At 47.9% G+C, this 24,316-nt stretch overlaps 1 protein-coding gene across 1 annotated transcript; it reads left to right on the forward strand.

Annotated features, from left to right (window-relative positions):
- The first annotated feature begins 19,858 nt into the window (after positions 1-19,858).
- Positions 19,859-23,489, forward strand: Sp9 (Sp9 transcription factor). Its single transcript, XM_042277023.2, has 2 exons — positions 19,859-20,026; positions 21,030-23,489. The coding sequence occupies exons 1-2, from the start codon at positions 20,006-20,008 to the stop codon at positions 22,464-22,466; spliced, it is 1,458 nt and encodes a 485-aa protein (XP_042132957.2). The 5' UTR covers positions 19,859-20,005; the 3' UTR covers positions 22,467-23,489.
- The last annotated feature ends 827 nt before the right edge of the window (positions 23,490-24,316 follow it).

A 24,316-nucleotide genomic window follows, 5' to 3' on the forward strand; every position in this document is an offset into this window, starting at 1 on the left:
TTTTCATAACCTTAATCCATTGGCCAGGGTTAAACCTGTAATAGCTAAACACCCAGGACCCACCTGCCAATCCTGTTGCACTGGGGACCAAGCTTCTCACGTGAGAATTTAGAGGAGACCCAAACTCTGTAGCCACAGCACTCTGTTACGGAGTTCTTAACTAGAGACATGGTGAAGAAGAAGAAGAAGGAGGAGGAGGAGGAGGAGGAGGAGGAGGAGGAGGAGGAGGAGGAGGAGAAGGAGAAGGAGGAGAAGAAGAAGAAGAAGAAGAAGAAGAAGAAGAAGAAGAAGAAGAAGAAGAAGAAGAAGAAGAAGAAGAAGAAGAAGAAGAAGAAGAAGAAAGCTTTCCTGCAACCTAATGCAGCTAGAGAGGTAAAGTCTAGAATGTAGGGGATTAGATCGTGCTTTGAATCAAGCTTCTGGAGATGCCCTTAAATAGGAAGAACACATGTTTCCTTTGCTGACTGGAAAGTAGAACCGGTAGCTGGAACTTCAGCGTTTTGACCTATGAACTTGCACACTATGTACAAGTGGGTAAGGTGTCCATGAAAGAAACACTTGGATCCTTGATGGGCATGGAGGTGCCCGGTCAGTTGTGAAGTAAGCCTCTGTCCTCCAAACTTCAAACCCAAACAATTTTAGCACATATAGCTAAATTTACCATAACGGACACATACTTCCGCAGAGTCCTTCCATTGCGGTGGCTATAGGCATGGAAACATGGGTTAGCTCTGAGCTAATGCTCTCCACCTAATACAACATTAACTGAGGCACAGCCCGTCAAATCTACCATTTTAAAATGACGCATGTTCGCCTTTCCCTGGGAACTGTCCTGGCTGTGTAATCCATGTCTTTTCTGCGGTCTTAATTGACAGGCTGTCCACGTAGACCAACTGCTTGCCTCTTAAGAGAAACATTTTGTCGCTGGCCTGCTGAAAATGATTTGGCGAAGACTGCAAGAAGCCTGAGCTACTGAGAGCAGTGCAGGAACTGGACACCAGAGCAAGCTGTGTGGTGAACCGCCTGAGCTCTCTAAACGCTCATCACCGACTTCAGCCAGGCCCGGTGAATGTTCGGAGCTGTCACAGTGGATGTGTCCTTAGCCAGAGATCAAAGCACACGTACAGACATTCAAGGACTGTCAACGGTTCCAAACTGAAGAGGTTTCTCAAGTAATTTCACAGCCAGACAACCAGCCCCTGATGACACAGTGAATTAGGACCAGGGTATTAAAGAGCTTAAACATGGGATTTTCATTTGTTAAACAAACATCATGACATCTTCTCAATCTCTTATTATACTTAAAAAAAAAAAAAAAGGAAAAAGACCTACAGTAACAAAGAAAAGGGTTAAGGCTTCTTTTAAAGATGCAAGCCAGTTTCCAATATTCCAAACATTTAAGCTAGGTATGGGAGGGATGCTCATTTTAAAACGTGCAATGAGGACCTGGATCTATTTTTTTTCTCTTCACAGATCTGCATGTCATCCTTATGTTGTGGTGACACTAAACTCTGCACCGTTCCAGAGACGCTGCTGAAGTGACAAAATACTACTTTTTGCTATAAAAAAAAATCTATTGAATGCCAGGCAGTGGTGGCGCACGCCTTTAGTCCCAGCACTTGGGAAGTAGAGACAGGTGGATCTCTGTGAGTTCAAGGCCAGCCTGGGCTACAGAGTGAGTTTCAGGAAAGGCATAAAGCTACACAGAGAAATCCTGCCTTGAAAAAACAAAACAAAAAAATCTATCAAGTCTACCTTCTTTTTTCAGTGCCAAGGATTGAGCTTTGCATGTGTTGACAGTGTTCTACCGTTGAGCTACATCCCCAGCAACACATTTTACCTTAATGAGATGCAAGAGATAGTATCCTCAATGGCAGTGTTACCGCCCAGAGAAGGATGCTCTGGAATCCCAGGCTTGCTGCTGTTCACCTGATCATAGAAGTGTAGAAAATTGCTACGTTACTATAGTTCATGTGTGAGAACATAACATTAATTAAAATACTGCAAATCAAGGGGCTGGAAGATGGTTCAGTGGTTAGGGTCACTAGCTATTCTTCCAGAGAATCTGGGTTTGATGCCCAGCACCCACATGGTGGCTCACAATTGTCTGTAACTCCAGTTCCAGGGGATCTGATATCTTCTTCTGACCTCCTCAGGCACCAGGCATGCATGTGGTACACAGACACACATGCAGACAAAACACTCATATACATAAAATAAATAAATTTAAATAAATATATAAAATAAATTCAAAAGAATACTGTAAGTCTTATACTTCTAAAAAATTAATGGAAAATAATTCCTAGTAAAGGAAGCATAGAGAAGAGGTAAAATCCTACTTTATACTTTACACATTAAAAGAAGACTTTACAAGCACCAGAAACAGTAAAACATAATTCAGATGTCAATTCTCCCTTTAAATGCATATACATGAATCATTGCAGACTGTATCTTCGAGAAGTGGCTGAAACAGTATGGCATGTCCCAGTGTTCTCTTCACAGTTTGACCTTAATAGGAAGATGGAGTTTATGTCTTTGCCCCCTAAACCTGGGTGAGCATCAAGCAGAAGAATTCAGGGGAATACTATTATGCAAAGTCTGAGACTAGATGACAAAAATGTCAAGTGTGTCATCTTGGTCGCTTGGGACACTCACTGTGGGAACTCACGTGGATACCCCAAGGAAGCCCAAATTAGCCCACAAGCTGGAAGGTGCCCCAACTAAACGGCCACTGTCATCTGCGGGATAGGTGTGAAGACGTGTTCACTGATTCCAGCCCCAGGTGCGTCCTTACGAACATACCTGGCCTTTGCATCTTCCCCTGAGGCTTCTGTGTCTCAGAGCAAAGAGAAGTCATCCCATTGTTTCCCATCCGAATTCCTAACTCACAAAATCTGTCCACATAATAAAATCATTGTTTTATGCTGCTGAGTTTCAGGGCAGTTTGCTAGTGTGCAACAGTAACTTGGAATATAAACGTTATAAGTTGTATTAGTAACATTTTCAATAGCCATGACATCCCAGGATAGAACCCATTCTGGTTGCCTCTCTGGTGCGGTGATACACATTCTGGTCAAAAGTCACTTGGTGGTGGTGGTGGGTTATTTGGCTACTGTTTCCAGGTCACGGTTCATCACTGAGGGGAGGCAGCACAGGAACTCAAGTAAGAACTTGAAGCAGAAACCATGGGGCTAACACTGCTTGCTGGCTGGCTCCCAGGCTCACATTTGACTAGCTTTCTTGTGCAGCTCAGGCTCACCTGCCCAGGGACAGGGCCACCTACAGTGGGCTGAGTCCTGCTGCATCAATTAATAATACCCTACAAGATGATCCCCTACAGACCAAGCTGAGGTAAGTTATTCCTCAGTCCAGGCTTTTCTCTCAGGCTGTGTCAAGTAGACAGTCAAGGCTAACTAGGAGAAACTATGTGATGGTTGCTCTTGTCAGCTTGACAGAATCTCCCATCACCCAAGAGACAAGACTAGGATCACCTAGAGGACAAAACTCCAGGCATGTCTGTGAGGTATTATCTAGGTTACATTATGTGAGATCTGAGGACCTACCTTGAATGTGGGCAGCATCATTCTGTAGGCTGGGGTCCCAGACTTAATAAAAGGGAGAAAATGAGCTGGGCATTAACACTCTGCTTCCTGGCTGCTGATGCGACGTGACCAGCTGCCTCGGTTCCTGTTGCCATGACTTCCTCATCGTGATGAACTCTACCCTGAACTGTGCGCTAAAATAAACTCTGTCTCCCTTAAGTTGTGTTTGGTCAGGGTATTTTTGTCACAGCAACGAGATGAGTAATTAATGGAAACCATGAAATTGACATATTCAAAAGTATCTCTCAATGATGAAATGAGAAAAACAGGCCTGGGGTCGCAGTTCAGTGATACAGTGCTTGCCTGCCATGGATGAGACCTATCGTTTAGACCTATCACTAAAAGGAGTGAGACATAAAAAAAAACTGCCATTCACAGGCCCTGTCTTTTTATTGGGGTTTAGACTTTTGTCTTGCAGAATTTGTTTCCCTGAAAGTCCGGTCCTCACTGGGGTAAGTGTTGTTTCGTGCCTGGATCCCAGTGTAGCTGAGCTTTCTATCTGGATCCGCATCATTAGGTCGAACTTTGCTGCTCTCAAACCCACCCACCGTCTTCTTTGTGAAACTGGACCCCCTGAGACAGGAGAGAAGCAAATGATGCCAAGTGTTAAAAGCTGGTGACTCTGGTGAAGAAGAAAACCAAGGTGCTCCTCTGGATGACTCTTACAACTCCCCTGAACACTGGAAATTACTTAAAAATCAAAAAAAATTGCTGGCTGTGGTGGTACAAATATTTAATCCCAGCACTCGGGAGCCAGAGACAGGTGGATCCCTGTGAGTTCTGGGTCAGCCTGGTCTGCAAAGTGAGTTCTAGACCAGCCAGGGTTACACAGTGAAACTCTGTCTCAAAAACAAATAAAAAGGAGCAGGGAAGAAGGAGGAAAGGCAGCAAGAAAGGAAGGGAGGAAGGAAGAGAAAAGGGGCTGGAGAGATGGCTCAGCAGCTAAGAGCACCTGATGCTGTTCCAGAGAAGAGCAGTTCCCAGTGATACAGTGATGAAGTTCAGTGATACAGCGCTTGCCTGCCAAGGATGCACGTGACAGCTCATAACCGTCTGTAACTCCAGTTCCAGGGGACCTGACACCCTCATACAGACATATGTGCAGGCAAAACACCAATGTACATAAATACATTTTTTAAAGAAAAAAAGAAGCTGGGTGGTGGTGGTGGCAGCTTCTTTTTTTCTTTAAAAAATTTATTTATCAGTGGCGCATGCCTTTAATCCCAGCACTCGGGAGGCAGAGGCAGGCAGATCTCTCTCTGTGAGTTCGAGGCCAGCCTGGTCTACAAAACCAAAAAAAAAAAAAGAAAGAAAGAAAGGAAGGAAGAAAGGAAGGAAGGAAGGAAGGAAGGAAGGAAGAAAGAAAGAAAGAAAGAAAGAAAGAAAGAAAGAAAGGAAGGAAGGAAGGAAGGAAGGAAGGAAGGAAGGAAGGAAGGAAGGAAGGAAGAAAGAAAGAAAGAAAGAAAGAAAAGAACGAAAGAAAACAAGAAAAGGCATACAAGAGACAAGAATTGGAAATTATAATCGAATCTACCACACATTTCTCCAGTTCTGGTCATGAGGCATGCATGTTTGATGGTATTGATACTGAAACATGTCAGAATAATATTTCATTCTAATTTCCTCGGCTCTTCTCGCAAACCAATCAATATTATTTAGGCTTTCACCATGCTTCCTGTAGTGGGTGTTTCTTTTTTATCTTCTCAATATCTAATTCTCTCTCTTCCTTTGTTTTTGTTTTTGATTTTGATTTTTCCAGATAGGTTTCTCTGTGTAGCCCTGGCTGTACTGGATCTCACTTTGTAGACCAGGCTGACCTCGAACTCACAGAGATCCGCCTGCCTCTGCCTCCCGAGTGCTGGGATTAAAGGCATGCGCCACCACCGCCCAGCTCCACTTCTCATTCTTAGGAGTTTCCTCTGGAGACTCATTCTTCTCCAGTTTGGGATCTAGGGCCCAATGCGATCCACGCCACGACTGCCCAGGTGGAAATAGAACACAGATAATGGCGGCATTGTGTAGCTGCTCAACCAAGGGCCAGAAGGCTCTTGCAGTTCTTGGAGGAGTTAAGGAAAAGTCATAGCTAGCTGATATCTGTGGTCCCAGCAGCTTCGAAGCAGAGGCAAGCAGACTTCTGTGAACTTGAAGCCAACCCGGACCGTATGAGGAGTTCTAGGGCGGGAGAGATGGGTGGTTCAGCAGTTAAGAGCACTTGCTGCTCCTGCCAGGACCCAAGTTCAACTCCCAGCACCCACATGGTGGATCACAACTGTTGTAACTCCAGTCCCAGGGGATCTGACACCTCTCCTACGATGCCGATCATACATGAGGGATACATACGCTCACACAGGCAAACGCTTAGACACATACAACTGAAAATAAATTTAAAAATAGAAAAAGAAGTCCCAGGCCAGCCAGAGGTACATAGTAAGACCCTGTCTCAAAAAATAAGTGAAGGAAAAAGTCGTAGTTAATATTGTAGATTGATTATGGCTTTTTTCCTTAGAAGAGAATATGCATGTATGTATGTGTGTGTATATATACATATATATACATATATGTGTGTATATACACATACATGTATATAACAATATATATTGTTCAGGGTGAGTTTATTAAAAAAATTTAAATTTTCTATAAAAATTGTCAACATTCTTATTCCCTTCCCACCTTCTCCCTCCCCTCCCTTTCTCCATCTCTTAGTTCTTTAGTTCTCCCTCTGGCTCAAAATATGATTCCTCAAATCAAAATATTATATGGAGATAGGTATTCTAAAATAAAGTCTTGAACAGTGGAATCTTTTTTCTTTCAAACTTTGTTCAGCCAAGATCTTGCAACAGATGACTTCCCTATTTTTTCTCTCTCTACTGCAAACATAACTAAATAAGCAGTCCCCTCGAGACCCATACATTATATATATTAACATTATATATATTAAAGGGGGCCCTGTACCTAGAGGCACAGACCACTGATCACTTTTTATTCTGATTTATTATTTGTATGTAGCACAACTCCAGGCCTTGAAACTTTACCTTCTTTTTACTCCAGGAAAAGGACTGATATGTTCATAATTTTATCAAATCAATCCGTGTTTTTAAAGAGTGGAACCCAGAGCCACTTTCATGGGGGTCATGAGGTTGGGGGTGGGAGCATCTTGTTCAGATGCAAGTAGATATTTCAGTTTAGTGGCTGTGAGAAGACCTAACGGTCACTTGCTTTCCATCTTGATTCTTCTCTACTGTGCTTGAAATGCTGACACCTGACTTAGCAAAAGTACAAACTAAATGTAAAATGAACCACACCTCCTTCCTGTGGAATGTTGCTTTAACTAGGCAAAGATGTGCTACGTTTGTTTCGCTATGTAAAGATATGTTGCTTTTGTTTATGCTGCATTTGTTGAATTATGTAAAGATGTGTTGCTGCTTCACCTTGCCTGCCTAAGGCACCTGATTGGTCTAATAAAAAGCTGAATGTCCAATAGCTAAGCAGGAGAGAGAAATAGGCAGAGCTGGTGGGCAGAGAGAATAAATAAGAGGAATCTAGGAAAGAGAGGAAGAGAGAGATGCTGATGCTCACACCCAGGGCCAGCCAGCCAGACACAGACACAGAGCAGGACATACAGAGTGACAGAAAGGTCAAAAGCCCCAAGGCAAAATGTAGATGAAGAGAAACAGGTTCAATTAAGTTATAAGGGCTAGTGAGACAAGCAAAGGTAATGCTGACATTCATAACTAATGTTCAGTCTCCACGCCTGTATCTGGGAGCTGGTTGGTGGCCCAGAAGAAGGCCTGCTAGCCTCTCTCTCTGTTCACCCTCAGCATTGCCCTCTCAGGGAACGCCTCACTCACCAGCGATTTCCAGTTGCTTCCCCCATAGACTCTTGCCTCTTCAACTCACTTTCTTCCCCTTGTTAAGTCCCTGGAGGCTGATCCAATGCTCTTGAACCATCCCTCCTCTTTTTTTTTCCTTTTCGTCCCTTCTTTTTAGGAACCGAAGTCTTAAGACTTGTTTTAGTGCTTCTTCTCACCCAGCATCTCCACCGGCAGGCAGATGGAGGCCCTTGCGTGTCTAGTGATCACCGCTGAATCCCACCCTTACTGGTATTTGCTCCTTGGAGGTGAGAAAAATAAATGTTTTATCACGCTCAAATTGGCCTTATCAAACAAAACATCTGCTGGATCGGTGGACGGCTGGCGACAGCAGGAGACAGCGCACTGGCCTTCCCGATAGAAGTCACCGCAGTTAATGGAAGCTATTATGGGGAAATTCTGTCAAGAAGTTTCCCTTTTCTTTTTTTCTCCTCTAGACAGCTAAAAAAATTTTTAAAGAAAAAAAAATGTATTCAGTTGCTAGGGTAACGTGTGGTTTCAAAACTACAGCAACAAAAGCCAGATATCACGTATCAAACTACCAAATTGTTAATTTGACGGTATTTTAAAATAACTACTTGAAAGAGATATTTTCTCCTTACCCTGCCTTGTGGAGCGTTGGAAAGAGAGGTTGTGGAGCGAATGGAGAAGAGGAAGAGGAAGACATTTGGTTTCTGGGAGAAATCTTTTTATCTCATTAAATATTTGTTGGACATACAAATCTGCTCATGTTACAGATACAAGGGCATGCAGGGGTTACCTCATCATGCAGAGTTACTCTTCTCAATGTTCCTCCCGGTTTCAAACCCAGACTGGCTTTTGAGTGAATAGTGTTCTGTGGTTATTTGGTAGATCTGGTTGCTTAGGGGAGTCATGCATCCTCTGAAACCCTTAGGGGTGACGAGGGTTTCCTGCGTCTTGCTTCCCATCATTTGACTTAAAGGGACTATAACAAAGCCAATATAGCAGAGACACTCTAGTTAGAAGAACCACATTCTTTTTCTAGTCACTTCTAAATGCTTCTAACCTCTCTGAACCTTGATTTCTTCATTCTAAAAATGAGTATCAGGACCAATGACTCATGTCAACAAATAAACCACAAGGAGACGAGGAGTGACTCAGTGTTAGAAGAGGGGGAGGAAGGAAGGGAGGAAGGAAGGGAGGAAGGAGGGGTGGATGGAGATATGAGATGTATCAAGAGTGACTTGATAGGCAATTAAAGCCAGGTGTGGTGGTATACTCCTTTAATCCCAGCACTTGGAAAGTAGAGGCAGGCAGATCTTTGTTCATTTGAGGCCAGCCTGGTCTACATAGAGAGTTCAAAGACAGAGCTACATAGAGAGACCCTTTCTCAAACAAACAAAAAAGAAACCCCTACACAAAGAGGCAATTAGCTAACTAAATATTATGTAAGAATATCTTGATCAGCTGGGCAGTGATTGAGCACTCCTTTAATCCCAGCACTTGGGAGACAGATGCAGGTGAATCTCTGTGAGTTCGAGGCCAGCCTGATCTACAAAGCAAATTCCAAGACAGCCAGAGGGCTGTTACACAGAGAAACACTGTCTCCAAAAAACCAAACAAAAATTGTTTTTGATCTAACAAAAAAATTATAAAAAATCATTCATAAGACTCTAGGGTATACTTGAACATTGATTAGATATTTGATACTATAAGGAATGATTTCAAATGTGTTTAAATATGATCATAACATGATATTGTAAGTTTTAAAACATCTTTTCACATATGTATAATATAGATCATTAATATGGTCTCTGAGATTTGATTTAAAATTTAGCAAGAGGAGATGGAAATAGCAGAAAAACAAATTTGGGCCGGGTGGTGACAATGATTGACACTGAATGATGGATGACTTCTTCTCTACTTTTCAATATGCATTTGACACTTTATATAGTAATGTTTTAAAGAGAGCGAGCGAGCTGGAGAGATGGCTGGGTGGTTAAGGTCAGCACTTAGGCTCTTCCAGAAGAACCACGTTCTATTCCCAGCACCCACATCAGGTAGCTCAAAACCTCATAGAACTCCCGCTCCAGGGCATCTGACGCCTCTGGTCTCTGTGGGCACCTGCACCCTAACACTAACACACACAACTGAAAATAATATCTTTAAAATGAGAAAGAGGTCAGTAATATTCAATGTTAAGATTATTATGTGAAATAAGTGAGATGCTGAGTGCAAAGCACATGCCAGAATGCCCGGGATATAATAATTGCTCAATAAATGTTAGCTGTAGTTCCTAGGAACAAGACCTCCATTTTCTATGTGCAAAAATTGTGGAAGCTAGGGATAGACATGGTAGAAGACACATGTAACTCCAAAAAGACTGCAAGTTAGAGGTTAACCTGGGCTAAATCAGTAAGTTCAAGCCCAGTGTGAGATACATGGTGAGACCTTACCTAAAAAAAAAGAAAAGAAAAAAGAAAAAGAAAAAAAAAGAAAAGAAAGAGAAAAAGAAAAAAAAGGGCTGGAAAGATGGCTCAATGGTTAAGAGCACTTACTGCCCTTGCAGAGGACCTGGGTTCAGTTCCCAGCATCCACAATGGGTGGTTCTGAATCACCACCTGTAATTCCAGCACCAAAGGCCCCTGGCCTCCTCAGGAACCCTGTACATGCCTCTCTACAGACATATACAAAATAAAAATAAATAAATAAAAATAATCTCAAAAAACTAAAACAAGTCAGGCATGGTGGCACACCCCTTTAGTCCCAGCACTCTGGGAGGCAGAGGCAGATGGATCTCAGAGGCAGAGTTAGAGGCCACCTTGATCTACACAGAGAATTCCAAGACAGCAACAAAAGACTCTAAAACTAATCAAACCCAAACCAAACAAAATCAACTAAACAGACAGCAAGAAATCATCCCTAGAATGATTACTGACTCCTTCCAAACAGGTCTCCTGGCTGCTGGCTGATAGGAGGCTTGCCTTCCTGGCCCCTCACTGTGAATCAGCTGTGGAGTGGCCATGGGCCTGGTTTGAGTCTCAGTGTTTTAGCTATGAGTGGAATTTCCTAGGAAGGCAAGACCTTTTAATTCTCAGTAAGCACCAAGAAAAGCATGGCCAGGACTTTCTCTGCCTGGTTTCATTTAGCCTTTATAGCAATCCTTCAAATCTGAAATTCTTAGCTGCATTTTGGAGAACAGACACCTGGCAAATGTTTAGGCCTGGTCAGGATCAACACTTTTAAGTGGTGGGCTTTAATGTATACCCATCCTGAGACTTCCAAGGGGCATGTGCCCACCCAGAGGACCTCGCTGTCAGCCGTCTTATCCTTTTTACCCTGTCCTAGCTGAAAACAACCACAACTCAGAAAAGGGTAAGTTAACATTTTCAGTCTGAATAGTCTAAACCCATATCCAGCTGCCCTGTGAGAGGCAGTGCTGGTATGTGTCAGCGTGGTAAAGATCTGCATGTATGATAAGGGGGGGGGGTCACAGGCCTGAAAGGAGCTTGGGCCTGCAAAGGGGTGGTTCAGAATGGGATAACAGAAAGAAAGGCTGTCGGGATGGAACTGACATTTGTGTTTAATTTCTCCCTTGTTGCAAACGCTATTCAACTCTTCAGGAAAGAGGAAAGCAAAGAGAAGTCCCTTACATGAGAAGAGACTGGTTCCAAAGATGAAAAACTCCTAGCTGCCACTCCATACTGTGGCCCCCAGTTCACGCCTCAGTTATAATTTTATCTAGTGGTTGCACCGACACCCTAAACTTGCAAGTGAGGAGTTGACTTCAAAATTCTGTTTAAATAAAGCCAGACTATCTCCGATAAGATGGACCTCCCGTTAAACCTGGAGTTACTCCTGAAGCAGAGAAACAAATTCCCTGCAACCGAGTTGCCTGAGAAAGTGTTACTCCCTCGGACTTGAGCATCATCAGCCTCTAGAGTCTCATTCCACAGCCTCCTGGAATATTCCCAGCTAACCCTTTCTCAGCCGGGCTCAGAGCAGCAGATCCCCCCCCCCCTACCCCGGCCGTCCAAGGCCACTCCCAGAGCCCAGAGGCTGGGAGAAGCCCACACCAGCCTTGGCTGAAGGAGACCGCCCATTCTTGAGGCGAATGCCTAGTCTCTTAGTATCTGGGTTTAGATCCTCTTAATTAGAAAACAATAGCTGCTCTTTAAGAAGCACCAGTACCCGCGCTCTCCACGCCGAAGCACAACACACTCTCTGGCTCCAAGCCCACGGCAAGGAGCTGGGCACAGCAGAACAAGAAGCCCACCGCGCATCCGCGCGTGGAGAGCGTGGGACAACCCTCCTCCAAAACCCCTCCCCCTCCCACGAGGACCCGCCGAGTGGGGAACCCTCTCCTCACTGCGGCAGATTTCGGGGGAGGGTTCCAGAAGCATTGCAGAGAGAACGCTGAGCGCTGGTTTCTGCAGCTTGGAAGTTTAGGATTGTCCCCAGATCCGTCTCACGCTGTGGGTCGAGGACAGGACGCGCGTGCCACCGCCAGTGAAGTTCCTTTGCTCGAAAGGAGCAGGCCCTCGACTCCTTAGAGGGTGGAGATTCCTCGGGTTCCCTCCTCCTGCTGCCCCCGGGTCGGAGAAAAGATGTGGAATTAGGATCGAGTAAAAATTCCGCGTGCCCTGTAATTACGCACACCCTGAAATTTTCAGCGTTGACTTAAGTTACTTGGCGCTGCGAGGGCTGGGGCCCTGCATATTGATGAAACGCAACCTCTATTTACCTAAACAATAAATGTAGAGATTAGCAACATTCACTTGATCACAATAACCGGGTTGACAATTAAGGGGCAGCATCCCAGATGTAACTGAGCCTATGGAGGGCGTGCAAGACGGGGGTCTTGCTGAGGGCTGTTGGACAGGAACAGGGGTGCTGTAGCCACGGAGATACTCAACATGGTGTGGTGAAGGAAGCTGAGCCGGGTACCAGAAGGTGGAGGAGAGGCCCTGCCACGACGGAGGCCACCCCTCCAAAGGCTTCCAGGCAGTTTTGAGAGGTCTGAGTGTATCCCCACGCCTGAACTCGCAGGGATGTTTCTGGAGCTCTGAGCCTGCCTCTCCGCATTGTCGCCTGCCTTAAGGCCATCCTGCTCGCTGACGCCTGGCTGAGAACGAGGACGGCCACCCGCGGCATGTGCTCGGTGAGTGTGTCATGTCAGCAAGAGTATCTTTTGCTTGCGGTCCCGGAAGAGTGGAGGCAGGACAAGCACGTGCCTACAGCGTGTGGAGCTACCCTTAGCCCATTCAATCACCACTCCACGGATAGAGTCCAGGTGCTCGCGGGCTCTCTGCGGACGCAGGATGTATGTAACACCAGTGGGTGGGAAAATAGAAGGCCCTCTTGCCAGGGATGGGCTCTAGAGTGGCTGAAACCCAGAAAGCATGGCTTGTCTGGGCGATGTCACAGGGGCGCCTGAATCCTCACCGCCAGTCTCATGGCCCACATAACCCACCTCCCCTTCTCTGCCCCATGGAGTTGAGGGGCCTTAAGAAGAGATTCCAGGCAGGGAAGGGAGGGGATTGAAGGCATTCAGAGAAGAACTCAGCAGGGTGCCACCTGCAGAAATAAGGTCAGAGGACAGCCTCTGGAAGTGTGTGTGTGTGTGTGTGTGTGTGTGTGTGTGTGTGTGTGTGTGTGTGTGTGTGTGTGTGTAGCATGGGGGTGGGGTATGTTCGGGAGAGAGCATGATCCATTTAGAAGTCTTTCCAAATCCTGGGCTCCCGTGGAACATTGGCTGCAAAAGACATATGTATGTTGTTTCCCCCACTCTTTCCCCCTTCCTTCTGCGCACGATCAACCCTTGAAAGGCTTTGGATTCCACACTTAGACACAAGCAAAAGGGTTTGTTATTGACACTTGTGAACAAACCAAGATGAAGCTCTTTCCTGCCAAACTAAGGTGGGGGACATACCCTGTCCAGGCTCTATGGAACTAGAGAGGTAAGAAGACATGGGGGGGGGGTGTTCAGGAGGCAGAGACCCAGAGAGACCCTTTCCTGTGAAGGGAGAGGGGAGAGGAGGAGGAGGAGGAGGAACCAGCAGGGGCGGAATTAGACCTGAGTATGGGATGTTCTGTGTTAGTCACCACATTAGACTTAGAGTCCTTCCAGAGCCTGGCCTCCCCTGTGTGGTGGAGCTGAAGGTGCACCAGGAGGGAGAAGGTAGACAAAGGGAATCCTCCTTCGGGATGGGTGACGTGTGTCCTCTCCTTACAGGCTCTGGAAAAAAAGTGGCAGGACTTTCCTTGTCGTGAGAAGCCAATGAGTGTCTGCAGCAAGTAGACAGCCACGAACAGACTTTGGGCCAGGACAGGAAGGGTAGCTTTGATCGCTTCAGCTCTGTAGTAATTTTGTCTTCGCTTTGTAGACGAGCTCGGAAGAGTCAGCGCTAAGGAGGATTCCCAGCCCCCACCTCACCCGTCGGCAGTGTCTTCCTTTCAGAGCCTGGCTGCTGCTCCTCCCCAATCTGGCCCGAAATTTCAGGGGCTAATGGTGTGTGTTCCTGCAGTAATTAGGGGGCCATGCAGCAATCCAACACTCCGTTAAACAAATATGTAAGTCATCCTTGTGGGGAAGAGACTGAGGAAGGGAGGCAGCTGGGACCCCTGCTGGTAGTGTCCTCTGCTAGGGGAGGGGCGTCTCTCTGACCCTCCTCTGCTGTGTCTGGCCTTGGTCTTCGCTTTTTCTTAAAAAGAGGAAACGGGGGCAAAGAACATGCATTTCGCCACCCACTGGACAAGCTGAGGAACCTGTGTCTTTACTTGAAAAGTTGTCTAAGTCACTGGTGACTCTAAGCTGAGAAGAGCAAGGATCTGGGTCTCCTACTCTGCACAGCCATGCCATGGAGATGAAGGATATGGCGCCATCTCCCCACCTCTTTCTTTCTCCCTTATAAATCAGCCATATAAATCATTCACATTGTTTAAGGTACATTGATCAATCTAATGGCTTGTAATAGGTTCCTAATTGTCATTTGCAGAAGCCTGCAAGCTCACACTTGAGTAGGGATGGTTCTCAACGCCAGCTCAGTCCACCTTAAGCCCCAGGCTGGTCATTACAGATCCCAGCAAGAGCACCCCCAATCACTCCAGCCTTGGTGCCCAGAAGAGGCGAGTGTTTGCTAGGGATGTCCACTGGCTAAAGTTAACCTCCACACCAGCATTTCCAGGGTGAGCGATTGTGAACCAAAGCACATTCTGTCACTCTTTGAACCTTTCTGTGTTTGCATCCCTTCCTTGCAGTTGTATTTACAGTAAAAACTTGGCTAGTCCCAAACCGATAATGCTCTTGGTCATACCTTTTCTTTTTCCTTGACTTATTCTGAACAGTAATGCCAAGGAATGATTTGAAGGGGACTGTGGAAGGAAGGAAGGGGGGACTTCCCTAGGTGAGCTCTGGAGGTATGCCTCTTACAGGTGGGGTGTCTTCCTTCTCGGAGCTCTAGATGAAGGAGGGAAGAGCCTTCTCTCAGGCTGCCCAAGAAGTGCTTAAACGGAGGAAGCTAGCATGCTGGCCAGCAGAGGACTCCTGACCAGAGTCTTCTGGCCTCTGGGCTTCTTTGTGAACATCAGGTTCAGATGAAAACGAGGAGATCTTAGAGTGGTTCCGAGGAGAGTTCTGTTAGCCTTGTTTGAGGCACCGCAGCATGTGTATCCTTTGGGTAGGACTCCCCCTAAAATGAAGAAAACTGACCCTCCTGTCACTTTGCTTGGGTCTGAGACTCCTTCATAGTGGTTGGGAGGGAGGGAGGAAAGTACAGCCTCAAGCCAAGCAGGCCCCCCATAGTTTCCTAGTGATGCAGTAAACAAACCTATGATGCTTGTTGAATAATCTTCCAATAATTGCAGTCATTAAAATCATCACAATCTCCAGTCACCTTCCTTCCTTTGACATACCAGCCTCTCCTTTAATTGTTAATGCATTTTTGGCTCAGATAAACAGATCAAGGCAAGCTTCGAATATAAGGTCCAGTCACATCTAGCAGCAGAAAATTGGCTGTGCAGCAAAAGGCATGTTGTGTTCTCAACAGTCCAGGGACTTAGTTTCTCCTGGAAACCCTCCAGAGGCTAGAATGCTTTGCACCTCCTAGCACCTCTAAATAGGAGAGACACCTTTGAAGCAGAGAAAGAAAAGAAAAAAAAAGAAAGAAAGTCTCATTGGCCTATTGATTCTTCTTTGGCTTTTTTATTTGTAAGGGTTGGGCTAAAATAAGGAAGGGCGTTATAAAATGAGTATTAAATAAAAGCTCCACAGAAAATGTGGGAAGAGTTCCTCAATTTTCAATTAATTTTCTTGATCCATTTGAACTCGACTGGTGCTTTTAAAGACATAAATATATGTTAACTATAAAAAATTCCCGTCTAATCAAAGGCTGTATTTCATTTTCACTCACATCGACAAACTCCAACTGTGGGAAGGATTCACAGGACTCAACAGGCGTTAAAGGCCGCACTGGGCTTCCTTCCCCCACTTGCTCAAGGCAGGCAACAACCGGTACAAATGCGGCTTTTTTTTTTTTTTAAACTGAAGTTATTATGTTTCTCCCCAACTCCCACACGGTGCTGACCTGATAATCACTGCTCTGGTGTAGATCATGCAAATGAAAAGCATAATTAATTGCACAAATGATTCAAAACGGGTGCCTCTGTGGCTTAGCAAATAAATAAATAAAGGCAGGTGGGAGGACAGGTCAGACAAATGCTTTTATGGGCACCCTCCCTCTTACCCCCACCCCTGCCCCCGCCCCGCATCCTGGTTCTAGTGGCCCAGGCTTCCACTGAAGCCAGCCCCACCAATTTGAGAACCCTTCGGTTCCTCCCCTCCCAACGCCTCCCTTCCTGCCTACATCCTGCGTCTCCCACTACACCTTACCCCACCTCAGTGATGTACATCAGCTGCTAACCAGCGAGGAGCCTGGGCCACTACCTAATGTTTACTCAGCTACAGTCTAGAGGAGTTCAGAAAATAGCTGGTCTTAGGGATCGCCACCCTCCTTCGTGTCTCAGAGAGAAAGCATTTCATCTACGGCATAGGCGCATGGATCCGGCATGAGCGCTCAAGACGAAATTGTTTCTCTAGCTTTGCCTCTTAAACACCACAAACTTGAGCAGTTGCTCAGATCAAAGCCCTTCCGAGAGCCAAAATGGGAGACGCAACATTTGTTCAAGGGAAGTGAACTCTTCCCTTTAATTGCTCCATTCTTTATTAGGTTTCGTATTGAATTTTTTTTTTTTTTTGCAAAAAAAAAAAATCATGTTGATTTAACCATAGTGTATTTACGATGTAAATATATGCCAAGATGAAAACGTCACGGATCAATTGTAAAGGACCCGGATACATAATTTTAAAAAATCAGTTTCAGTGTATATGAGGTTCTCACCCCACTTTCTCTGCTCAGTCAGATTTGTTTATGCAGAATCGACATTTAATAGTGCTAATTGCACTCCAGTTAAATTGCCCTGATTGCAGAAAGGGAAGCAATTTTCGTGCTCTCTGTCTGGGTTTGGAAGAAATTGTTTTATATTCACCTCTTTATAAAGAAGTGGAGATAAGGCACCGGGGCCTTCGCACAAATTGCACTTAGGGGCTGACTGGCAGCATTCAGGCGCTATAATAGAGCATTATTTGGCCGTTTTGAATAATGTAAAGCGTTTGCTGAAAGCTATTCTCCTGAAAATTGCTTTAACTTTTAAAAGGGTGATGATTCACTCCAAACCAGGCCTTTGTTACATTGTCATTATTTCCCCAAATGTTTTAACAGTCAGCTCAACACTTTAGCATAACACATTGATCTTTGTTTAAAAACTAGATTTTTTAGAAGATGAAAAAAAAAATCTGTCAAACGGGAGAAGGAAAAAAAAAAAAACTGGACTTTTCCCGAAAGATTTCCTTTGAGCCCCACCTTAGAGTTGAACTGGCTCCGATTGTTTGTCTGTCTTGTTTGGAAGATTTCCCTAACTTTTATTGTGATGGGGACGCGTGTGTCTAGGAATACGAGAGTGCCCACGTCCAGAGTCTGGCAGCTGGAACCGCCTGGAGAACAGAGGGAGGGGGAGGGGACTGCCGGAGGAGGAGAAGGAGAGGAGCCGGGATCCGCGAGCCCGAGGTGCCCGTGAGAACTGCATCAATGGTTGGCTTGAAAATGTCACCAGTGCCAAGTGGCTTCGCCGATTGTCTTATTTATTACTTGGTCAGGTTTCCTTAAGAGGGTGGGCTGGGGAGGAGAAGTCGTGGGGAACCCTCGTCACTTCTCCTCCCGGGGCTGCACAGGGTGAATCGGAAACGCCTGGCTGCCACTTAACAATCCCTCTATTAGTAAATCGACGCGGGGACGCTACGGGAAGCCGAGGGCCAGCCTCCCCTTCCAGGGCAGAAGTCACCTGTTGGGAAAGGCTCCTGGGTCCCCCTGCTGGGCTTTTCAGCTCGGTCCTGCGGCCTGGTACACCCCCCCCCCCCACCTTCCACCCGGTAGCCCTAGGGCCTTTCTTTACCCTCCCCCTCCCCTCAGATTTCTCTCTCGGTCCCCTAGGGCACAGCGCTTCCTTCGTAGCTGCTCAGGCCATTTCTATCTTTCTTCTTTTTCCGCAATCATCTTCCTCCGTGCTTTTTTTTGCTACCTTAAAGGTGTTTTTTTTTTTTTAAGGCATTCTGAGCAAAAATATTCTAGTGAAAAGCAAGGAACGCGATCCATATAGCTCTCCCCATCTACGAAGAGAGCGGATGCACGCAGGCCTAGTCTTCCACCTTAAGGTGGGAGAGAAGTGCTGCTGTAGACTTACTTTTGGGCCTAGACATCTTGCGAAAGAACAGAGAAACAGCTGGCAGAACACCTCCACGACCTCTTCAGGGGTCCTTCCTCCACAAATTGTCTTCGCACTCGAGCATTTGGGAATGGTGGTTCTTATTTTTTTAGAGAGCAGGATGTAGGTTTGGAGGGGGAAATGTGCTACGTGTTTTACAGTACCCAGACCTGCCTGAGGGCGCTGGTATTTCTAGTTCAAAAGCAGCCTCAGGCTATCCTGGAAAAGAGAAAGTAGAGACCAGGAGGACTGGAAACACTCCAGCGGCGGCGCCCCGCGATGTGTGAAGACACCTCTTTCACACCAAGGTCCAGAGAGGATTGAGGATGCTTCCCGCTTGCAGAACGCGGAGGCGCCCACGTGTGGCCTGGCTCTCGCAGGTTCCGGAGAGGTCCTTGGTAGATCTGTCACAGCAGGGTGCCTGCTGCGGATGAGCCTACCTTTGGACACCCTTAGCCCTGCAGACCGAGTTTCTAGGCCCTGGCAGTCTGCACTGGAGACAGGTTGGAGCTGAAGCAAGAAAAAAATGACTCTTAGAAACATCCCTTAAAACTCCGACTTCAGGCTGAAATCCGACATGCAAATCTCCACCGGGTTAAACAAACAGCGGTGCGAGCAAGCTGCAGCTTCAGCGGGGGTGGCGGTGGGGGCGGGTGCCTCTAGCGCTGGTCTCCGTTTCCAAAGTTGTTACAATGTGAAAATAAGCGGCTTCGTGCCGCGTGTTGTATGGGCTGATGCTTCCCACCCCCACGCCAGCCCCCAGCAAAACCTGGCAGATAATCAGCACATCCCACTGTTTAGTCATATTTGACAACTGGGTTAACCTGGTATCTAGGCGCTGGCGAAGCCGTACAAAGGGTGCCCTCAATTACCACCAGAAGCTTCTGGAGTGAGTGGCACTTGTATTACCCCCTGGGTCAGAGGCCAGAGCGACAATTAGGAAGTCACTTAGACCGCTGGGGGGAAATGGCGAGATGCAGCAGGCTCTGGGCTCTCCCAATAAGTCTGTGGGTGTAGACCTGCCTGGAGAGGCCCAGCTGTCCTCTGCGCCCTTTGCTCAATAGGACTCTGAGCATACAACCGAATACAGTGGGAATAAGAAACTGGTTAAAAAAACAAAAACAAAAAACCGACCACGACAAAGATGAAATCGACAGAGTGATGGTTACAAGCTGAAGTTCTTCACAGCAAGAACCCGTACACATAAAGTGAAGGCAAATTATTTCCACTTGTGCCCTAGGCCCGGGTGTCCCCACCTCTCCTGCCTCTTTCCCACAAGTGGGGAGTGAAGACTGTCAGCCCTTAACTGGCAAACATCTCGAGGTGACCCGGGTTGTGTGTGGGGGTCTTGCGGATCGGTCTCAACGGTACTTAAACCTGGCTTGGTACGTGTGTGTAAATTTTTAATTGCACTGTAATTTCTTCTGTCCCCAGCCCGCCCCCCCCCTCCCACCCACGCCCGCAGACTTGACTGGCACGCGCCAGGAGCCCGGGCTCGGGCCCCTCGGCGCGTCTGATTGGCTGCAGGGCAGCTCCCGTCTGCTCTGCCTGCGCCCTCATTGGGCGAGAGGCGCAGCCAGCGGCACTTCAAAGCGGGTGCTCCTCGCACTTAGGCTGAGTTTTGCCGGCGGGAGCCCAGAGTCCGCTCGGCGCGAGCGCGGGACGCGGGAGCCGCGCGGGACCCGAGTTGCGTTTCCCAGCAGCCGCAGGGCTTAACACCGCTCCCGGCCTCGCCGCGCAGCCAAGAGACCTGCTATGGCCACGTCTATACTCGGGGTAAGTGAAAAAGCGCTGCAACGCAGTTGCTCGTTTTATGACTGGAGTTATTTTTTTCTTTATGGCTTCTCTGGGTCCGCGGCTCACATGAAACTGTTGCTGGACCGCAGCCTCAGGTTCCTTTCTAGCATTTTCCACATTTCCGGAACGGATCTTTTCAAGTTATTGAAACCTGGGGCATTGCCTTTGCAAGTAAAGAATTTAAGCAAATTCCCTTTTAATTGGTTTTAAAGCAAAGCTGAAGGTTTCTTTTCCTCTCTTTGGTTTTACCCCACCCCCTTGCTTTGGGAATTGTTGCATTAATCCAGGGCAGTGTTTTCAGAAAAGTCTTGTTTTGCAGGCCATGCAGTTACATTAATAAACATTTACATTTGCGTGGCTCCCCAGTTCGCCCTTGACTTTGAAAGCCGTCCCCGGACCGTTTATACTCGGATTATTTTTGTAACTGCGTGTGTGTGTGTGTGTGTGTGTGTGTGTAAATATTAAAACCACGTTTTTGAACTATAAAAGAAAATAGCTAAGTCGTAGGCACTTAAGCGAGGAGTGTTCCAAGTTTCTCCCAGGCCAGGGCCGCTGTTTCGGCCATCCCCCTGCCCTCACTCGTGTTTGTTGTCTGTGTTTATCTTCGTGCTACACCCGGAAGGGCGACTTGGGGGCTCCTGGGAGAAGAGCGGGTTTATGGCGTCAACCCAAGTCTGATTCTAGACAAGGGTGGCAGTGAACGAGGTGAAGAAAACCGAGGCATCTCTGCTCTGTAGTCTCACGGAAGAACAACTTCCCAGCGCCAGGACCTCCACGCTTGTGATCGCCTCTGCCTTGCGCGGGGCGCGGCACGTCCTCGGCCAGCCCGTGGGGAGGAGGCGCGAGCCGGGGTGCCAGGGCCCTCCGGGACCGGCGCGGGGGAACGAGGCTGCTCACGGGTGCACTTTGTGTCTTCCTCCACTTCCTCCTGCCCTCCTCCTCCTCCTCCTCCTTGCTCCCTCCCTCACCCCACCCACTCCAGGAAGAGCCACGCTTCGGAACGACCCCGTTGGCCATGCTGGCGGCGACCTGCAACAAGATCGGCAACACGAGCCCGCTGACGACGCTGCCCGAGTCCAGCGCCTTCGCCAAAGGCGGCTTCCACCCTTGGAAGCGCTCGTCGTCCAGCTGCAACCTCGGCTCCAGCCTCTCCGGCTTCGCTGTGGCCACGGGCGGCCGCGGCTCGAGCGGCCTGGCGGGTGGCTCGGGAGCCGCCAACAGCGCCTTCTGCCTGGCCTCCACGTCCCCCACGTCGTCCGCCTTCAGCAGCGACTACGGCGGCCTCTTCTCTAACTCGGCGGCGGCGGCGGCCGCGGCGGCCGGCGTGTCCCCGCAGGAGGCGGGCGGCCAGTCGGCCTTCATCTCCAAGGTGCACACGACGGCCGCCGACGGCCTGTATCCGCGCGTGGGCATGGCGCACCCGTACGAGTCGTGGTACAAGTCGGGCTTCCACTCGACGCTGGCGGCGGGCGAGGTGACCAACGGCGCGGCGTCGTCGTGGTGGGACGTGCACAGCAGCCCCGGCTCCTGGCTGGAGGTGCAGAACCCCGCCGGGGGGCTGCAGAGCTCGCTGCACTCGGGCGCCCCCCAGGCCTCGCTGCACTCGCAGCTGGGCACCTACAACCCCGACTTCAGCTCGCTCACGCACTCGGCCTTCAGCTCCACCGGCCTCGGCTCCTCGGCCGCCGCCGCCTCGCACCTGCTCTCCACCAGCCAGCACCTGCTGGCCCAGGACGGCTTCAAGCCGGTGCTGCCCTCCTACTCGGACTCCAGCGCCGCGGTGGCCGCGGCCGCCGCCAGCGCCATGATCTCGGGGGCCGCGGCGGCGGCCGCCGGGGGCAGCTCCGCGCGCTCCGCCCGCCGCTACTCCGGCCGTGCCACCTGCGACTGCCCCAACTGCCAGGAAGCCGAGCGGCTGGGTCCGGCCGGGGCGAGCCTGCGACGCAAGGGGCTGCACAGCTGCCACATCCCGGGCTGCGGCAAGGTGTACGGCAAGACGTCGCACCTGAAGGCGCACCTGCGCTGGCACACGGGCGAGCGGCCCTTCGTGTGCAACTGGCTCTTCTGCGGCAAGCGCTTCACGCGCTCGGACGAGCTGCAGCGGCACCTGCGGACTCACACGGGCGAGAAGCGCTTCGCCTGCCCGGTGTGCAACAAGCGCTTCATGCGCAGCGACCACCTGAGCAAACACATTAAGACGCACAACGGGGGCGGCGGGGGCAAAAAGGGCAGCGACAGTGACACGGACGCCAGCAACCTGGAGACACCCCGTTCCGAGTCCCCCGACCTCATCCTGCACGACTCCGGCGTCAGTGCAGCCCGGGCGGCTGCGGCGGCGGCGGCGGCGGCTGCAGCGGCGGCGGCGGCGGCGGCCTCGGCGGGAGGCAAAGAAGCTGCGACCGGTCCCAACGATTCCTAGAGGTTGGCGGAGAGGCGCGAGCGAGCAAGTAGAGACACCCAGAGCGAGCGAGAGGTTCGGAGGGCGAGCGAGTGGGCGCACGGGAGGACAGGGGCTCCAGTGATGCCCCCGAGCCCAGGTTGGGCGCGAGGTGGAGCCCTGCGGATCCCCGGGCGGTGGCTTGATGGCGGAGCCGGAGTTCCCCTCCACCCAATGCGCCCAGACGAGAATCGAACGCGAGGTCCAGAAACAAAAGCGAACCGTCCTCCGACAAAACAGGTTCAAAACTGTACACACACGCGCGCACACACACATACACACACACACACACCGGAGACCCACAACTGCAAAAACGCACACTCGCGCACGCGTGCACTCACACGCAACCACTGGCACAAACTTCTCCAGAGAAGAGCAATACACAGAAACGCCCCCTCCCACCGCCCACTCCTTCCATCATCCTCTGTCCTTTTCTCAAAAACAAAAAACAAAAAACTAGCTACCACTCAGCAAAGGACTGTCAGAACTTTCGAATGACAACAAACGAGACCTATAAAAAAGACCCTTTGTGTGGATTATATTATATATAAAATGCTCCAAGTCCTGCTTGATGTCTACTTACAATGAGACTTTTTTTTCCTAAAAAAGGAAGCATCAAAAAAGGCTTAAGGTGAGATATTCAACTGGAAGTCTAGCAACAGTTTCTCTGTATTTCATAACATCTGTATAAATAGGGTTCAAAGGATTGTGTTCTCTTTTAATTTCTTGTAAATGTTCATTCGAATAGTTTTTTTTTTTGTGAATTCCTGAAATTCAGGGAGTTTCTTTTTAATTTTCTGATGCACTTTGTGAAAGTCAGTATATATGTAAAAGATATTTAAAATGTTGAGTTACCATTTCACTCAAACCCGTAAGTTAAGGTCATCTAAAGAAATTAAATGCGTTTATCTGTATGAAGAAAATCTTGACATCATATTTTTCATTTTGGTATTATTAAAAGACTCTGAACACCCTCCCCCCTTAAGAAATACCTTCCTCACCCCCAATAGTATGAGATCAATTTTTTTTTTTTGGTTGGGAAGCAAATTCTCTTAATGTTAGTTGTAGGCTATATGGGTTGCAAAAGCCATAACACAGATACATTTTGAGAAGTCAAAATTATTTATTTGTATATCAACAGCATAAATTAAATTGGGTTATAAGAATGTGTAGTTGTATTACTTAATGGGAGGGCTAGCAAAAGGTGACATTTTAAATCTCTGGATCGCCTTTTAAAAAGCCAGGTCTTTTGGCAGTTTTAACTGGGGAGGTAACTACATCTCCCAGAGGGCTCAGAGAAAATTGGTGGATTTGTTTTTTAAATCTGATTTTTAAAACAATCTATGAAAGAAAAATCTTTCTAGGAAAAAAAAAAGTCTTTTAGTTTCCAAGGCCCTCTACGTTGGGAGGCATCTCTGGGGAATAAATCGCTAGAGTCAATACCCCGGAAAAGACATTTCATGCCTAAATGAAAATCTTGTTAAATGTTATTAATTTTGACTTAGAGCACACAGCAGCCCCCGGTGCCTTGTATTCCCTTATTAGGGATTCATGTCTTATCAAATATCTAATTAATCTCCTAGACATCATTTGTTCTGGCCAACTTTATCTCAGCTGGTCCACGGGGAAAACTCCAAATATTCTCTGTGACAAAGCTCCCTTGAAGATCTTTTTAATTGTCTAAATTAACTGCACCAAATTTGCATGTCAAACGGTAAAGGGCAACCTGAGATAAAATGTAAACGTTTTAGAAGCCCCAAACTAAGCACTTGATTTGATAACTAGGCTTTTTAATGTTATGGAAGACAACTGCTCCTTTCCCTTTCAAAGAG

Source organism: Peromyscus maniculatus, chromosome 4 (genome assembly GCF_049852395.1).
Source record: "Peromyscus maniculatus bairdii isolate BWxNUB_F1_BW_parent chromosome 4, HU_Pman_BW_mat_3.1, whole genome shotgun sequence".
NCBI lineage: Eukaryota > Metazoa > Chordata > Mammalia > Rodentia > Cricetidae > Peromyscus > Peromyscus maniculatus.

Bases quoted from the DNA above. Each gene is read 5' to 3' on its own strand.
- Sp9 (XM_042277023.2), top strand. From the start codon at position 20,006: ATGGCCACGTCTATACTCGGG. The intron at 20,027-21,029 runs GTAAGTGAAAAA...CACCCACTCCAG, and splicing joins TGGCCACGTCTATACTCGGG to GAAGAGCCACGCTTCGGAAC.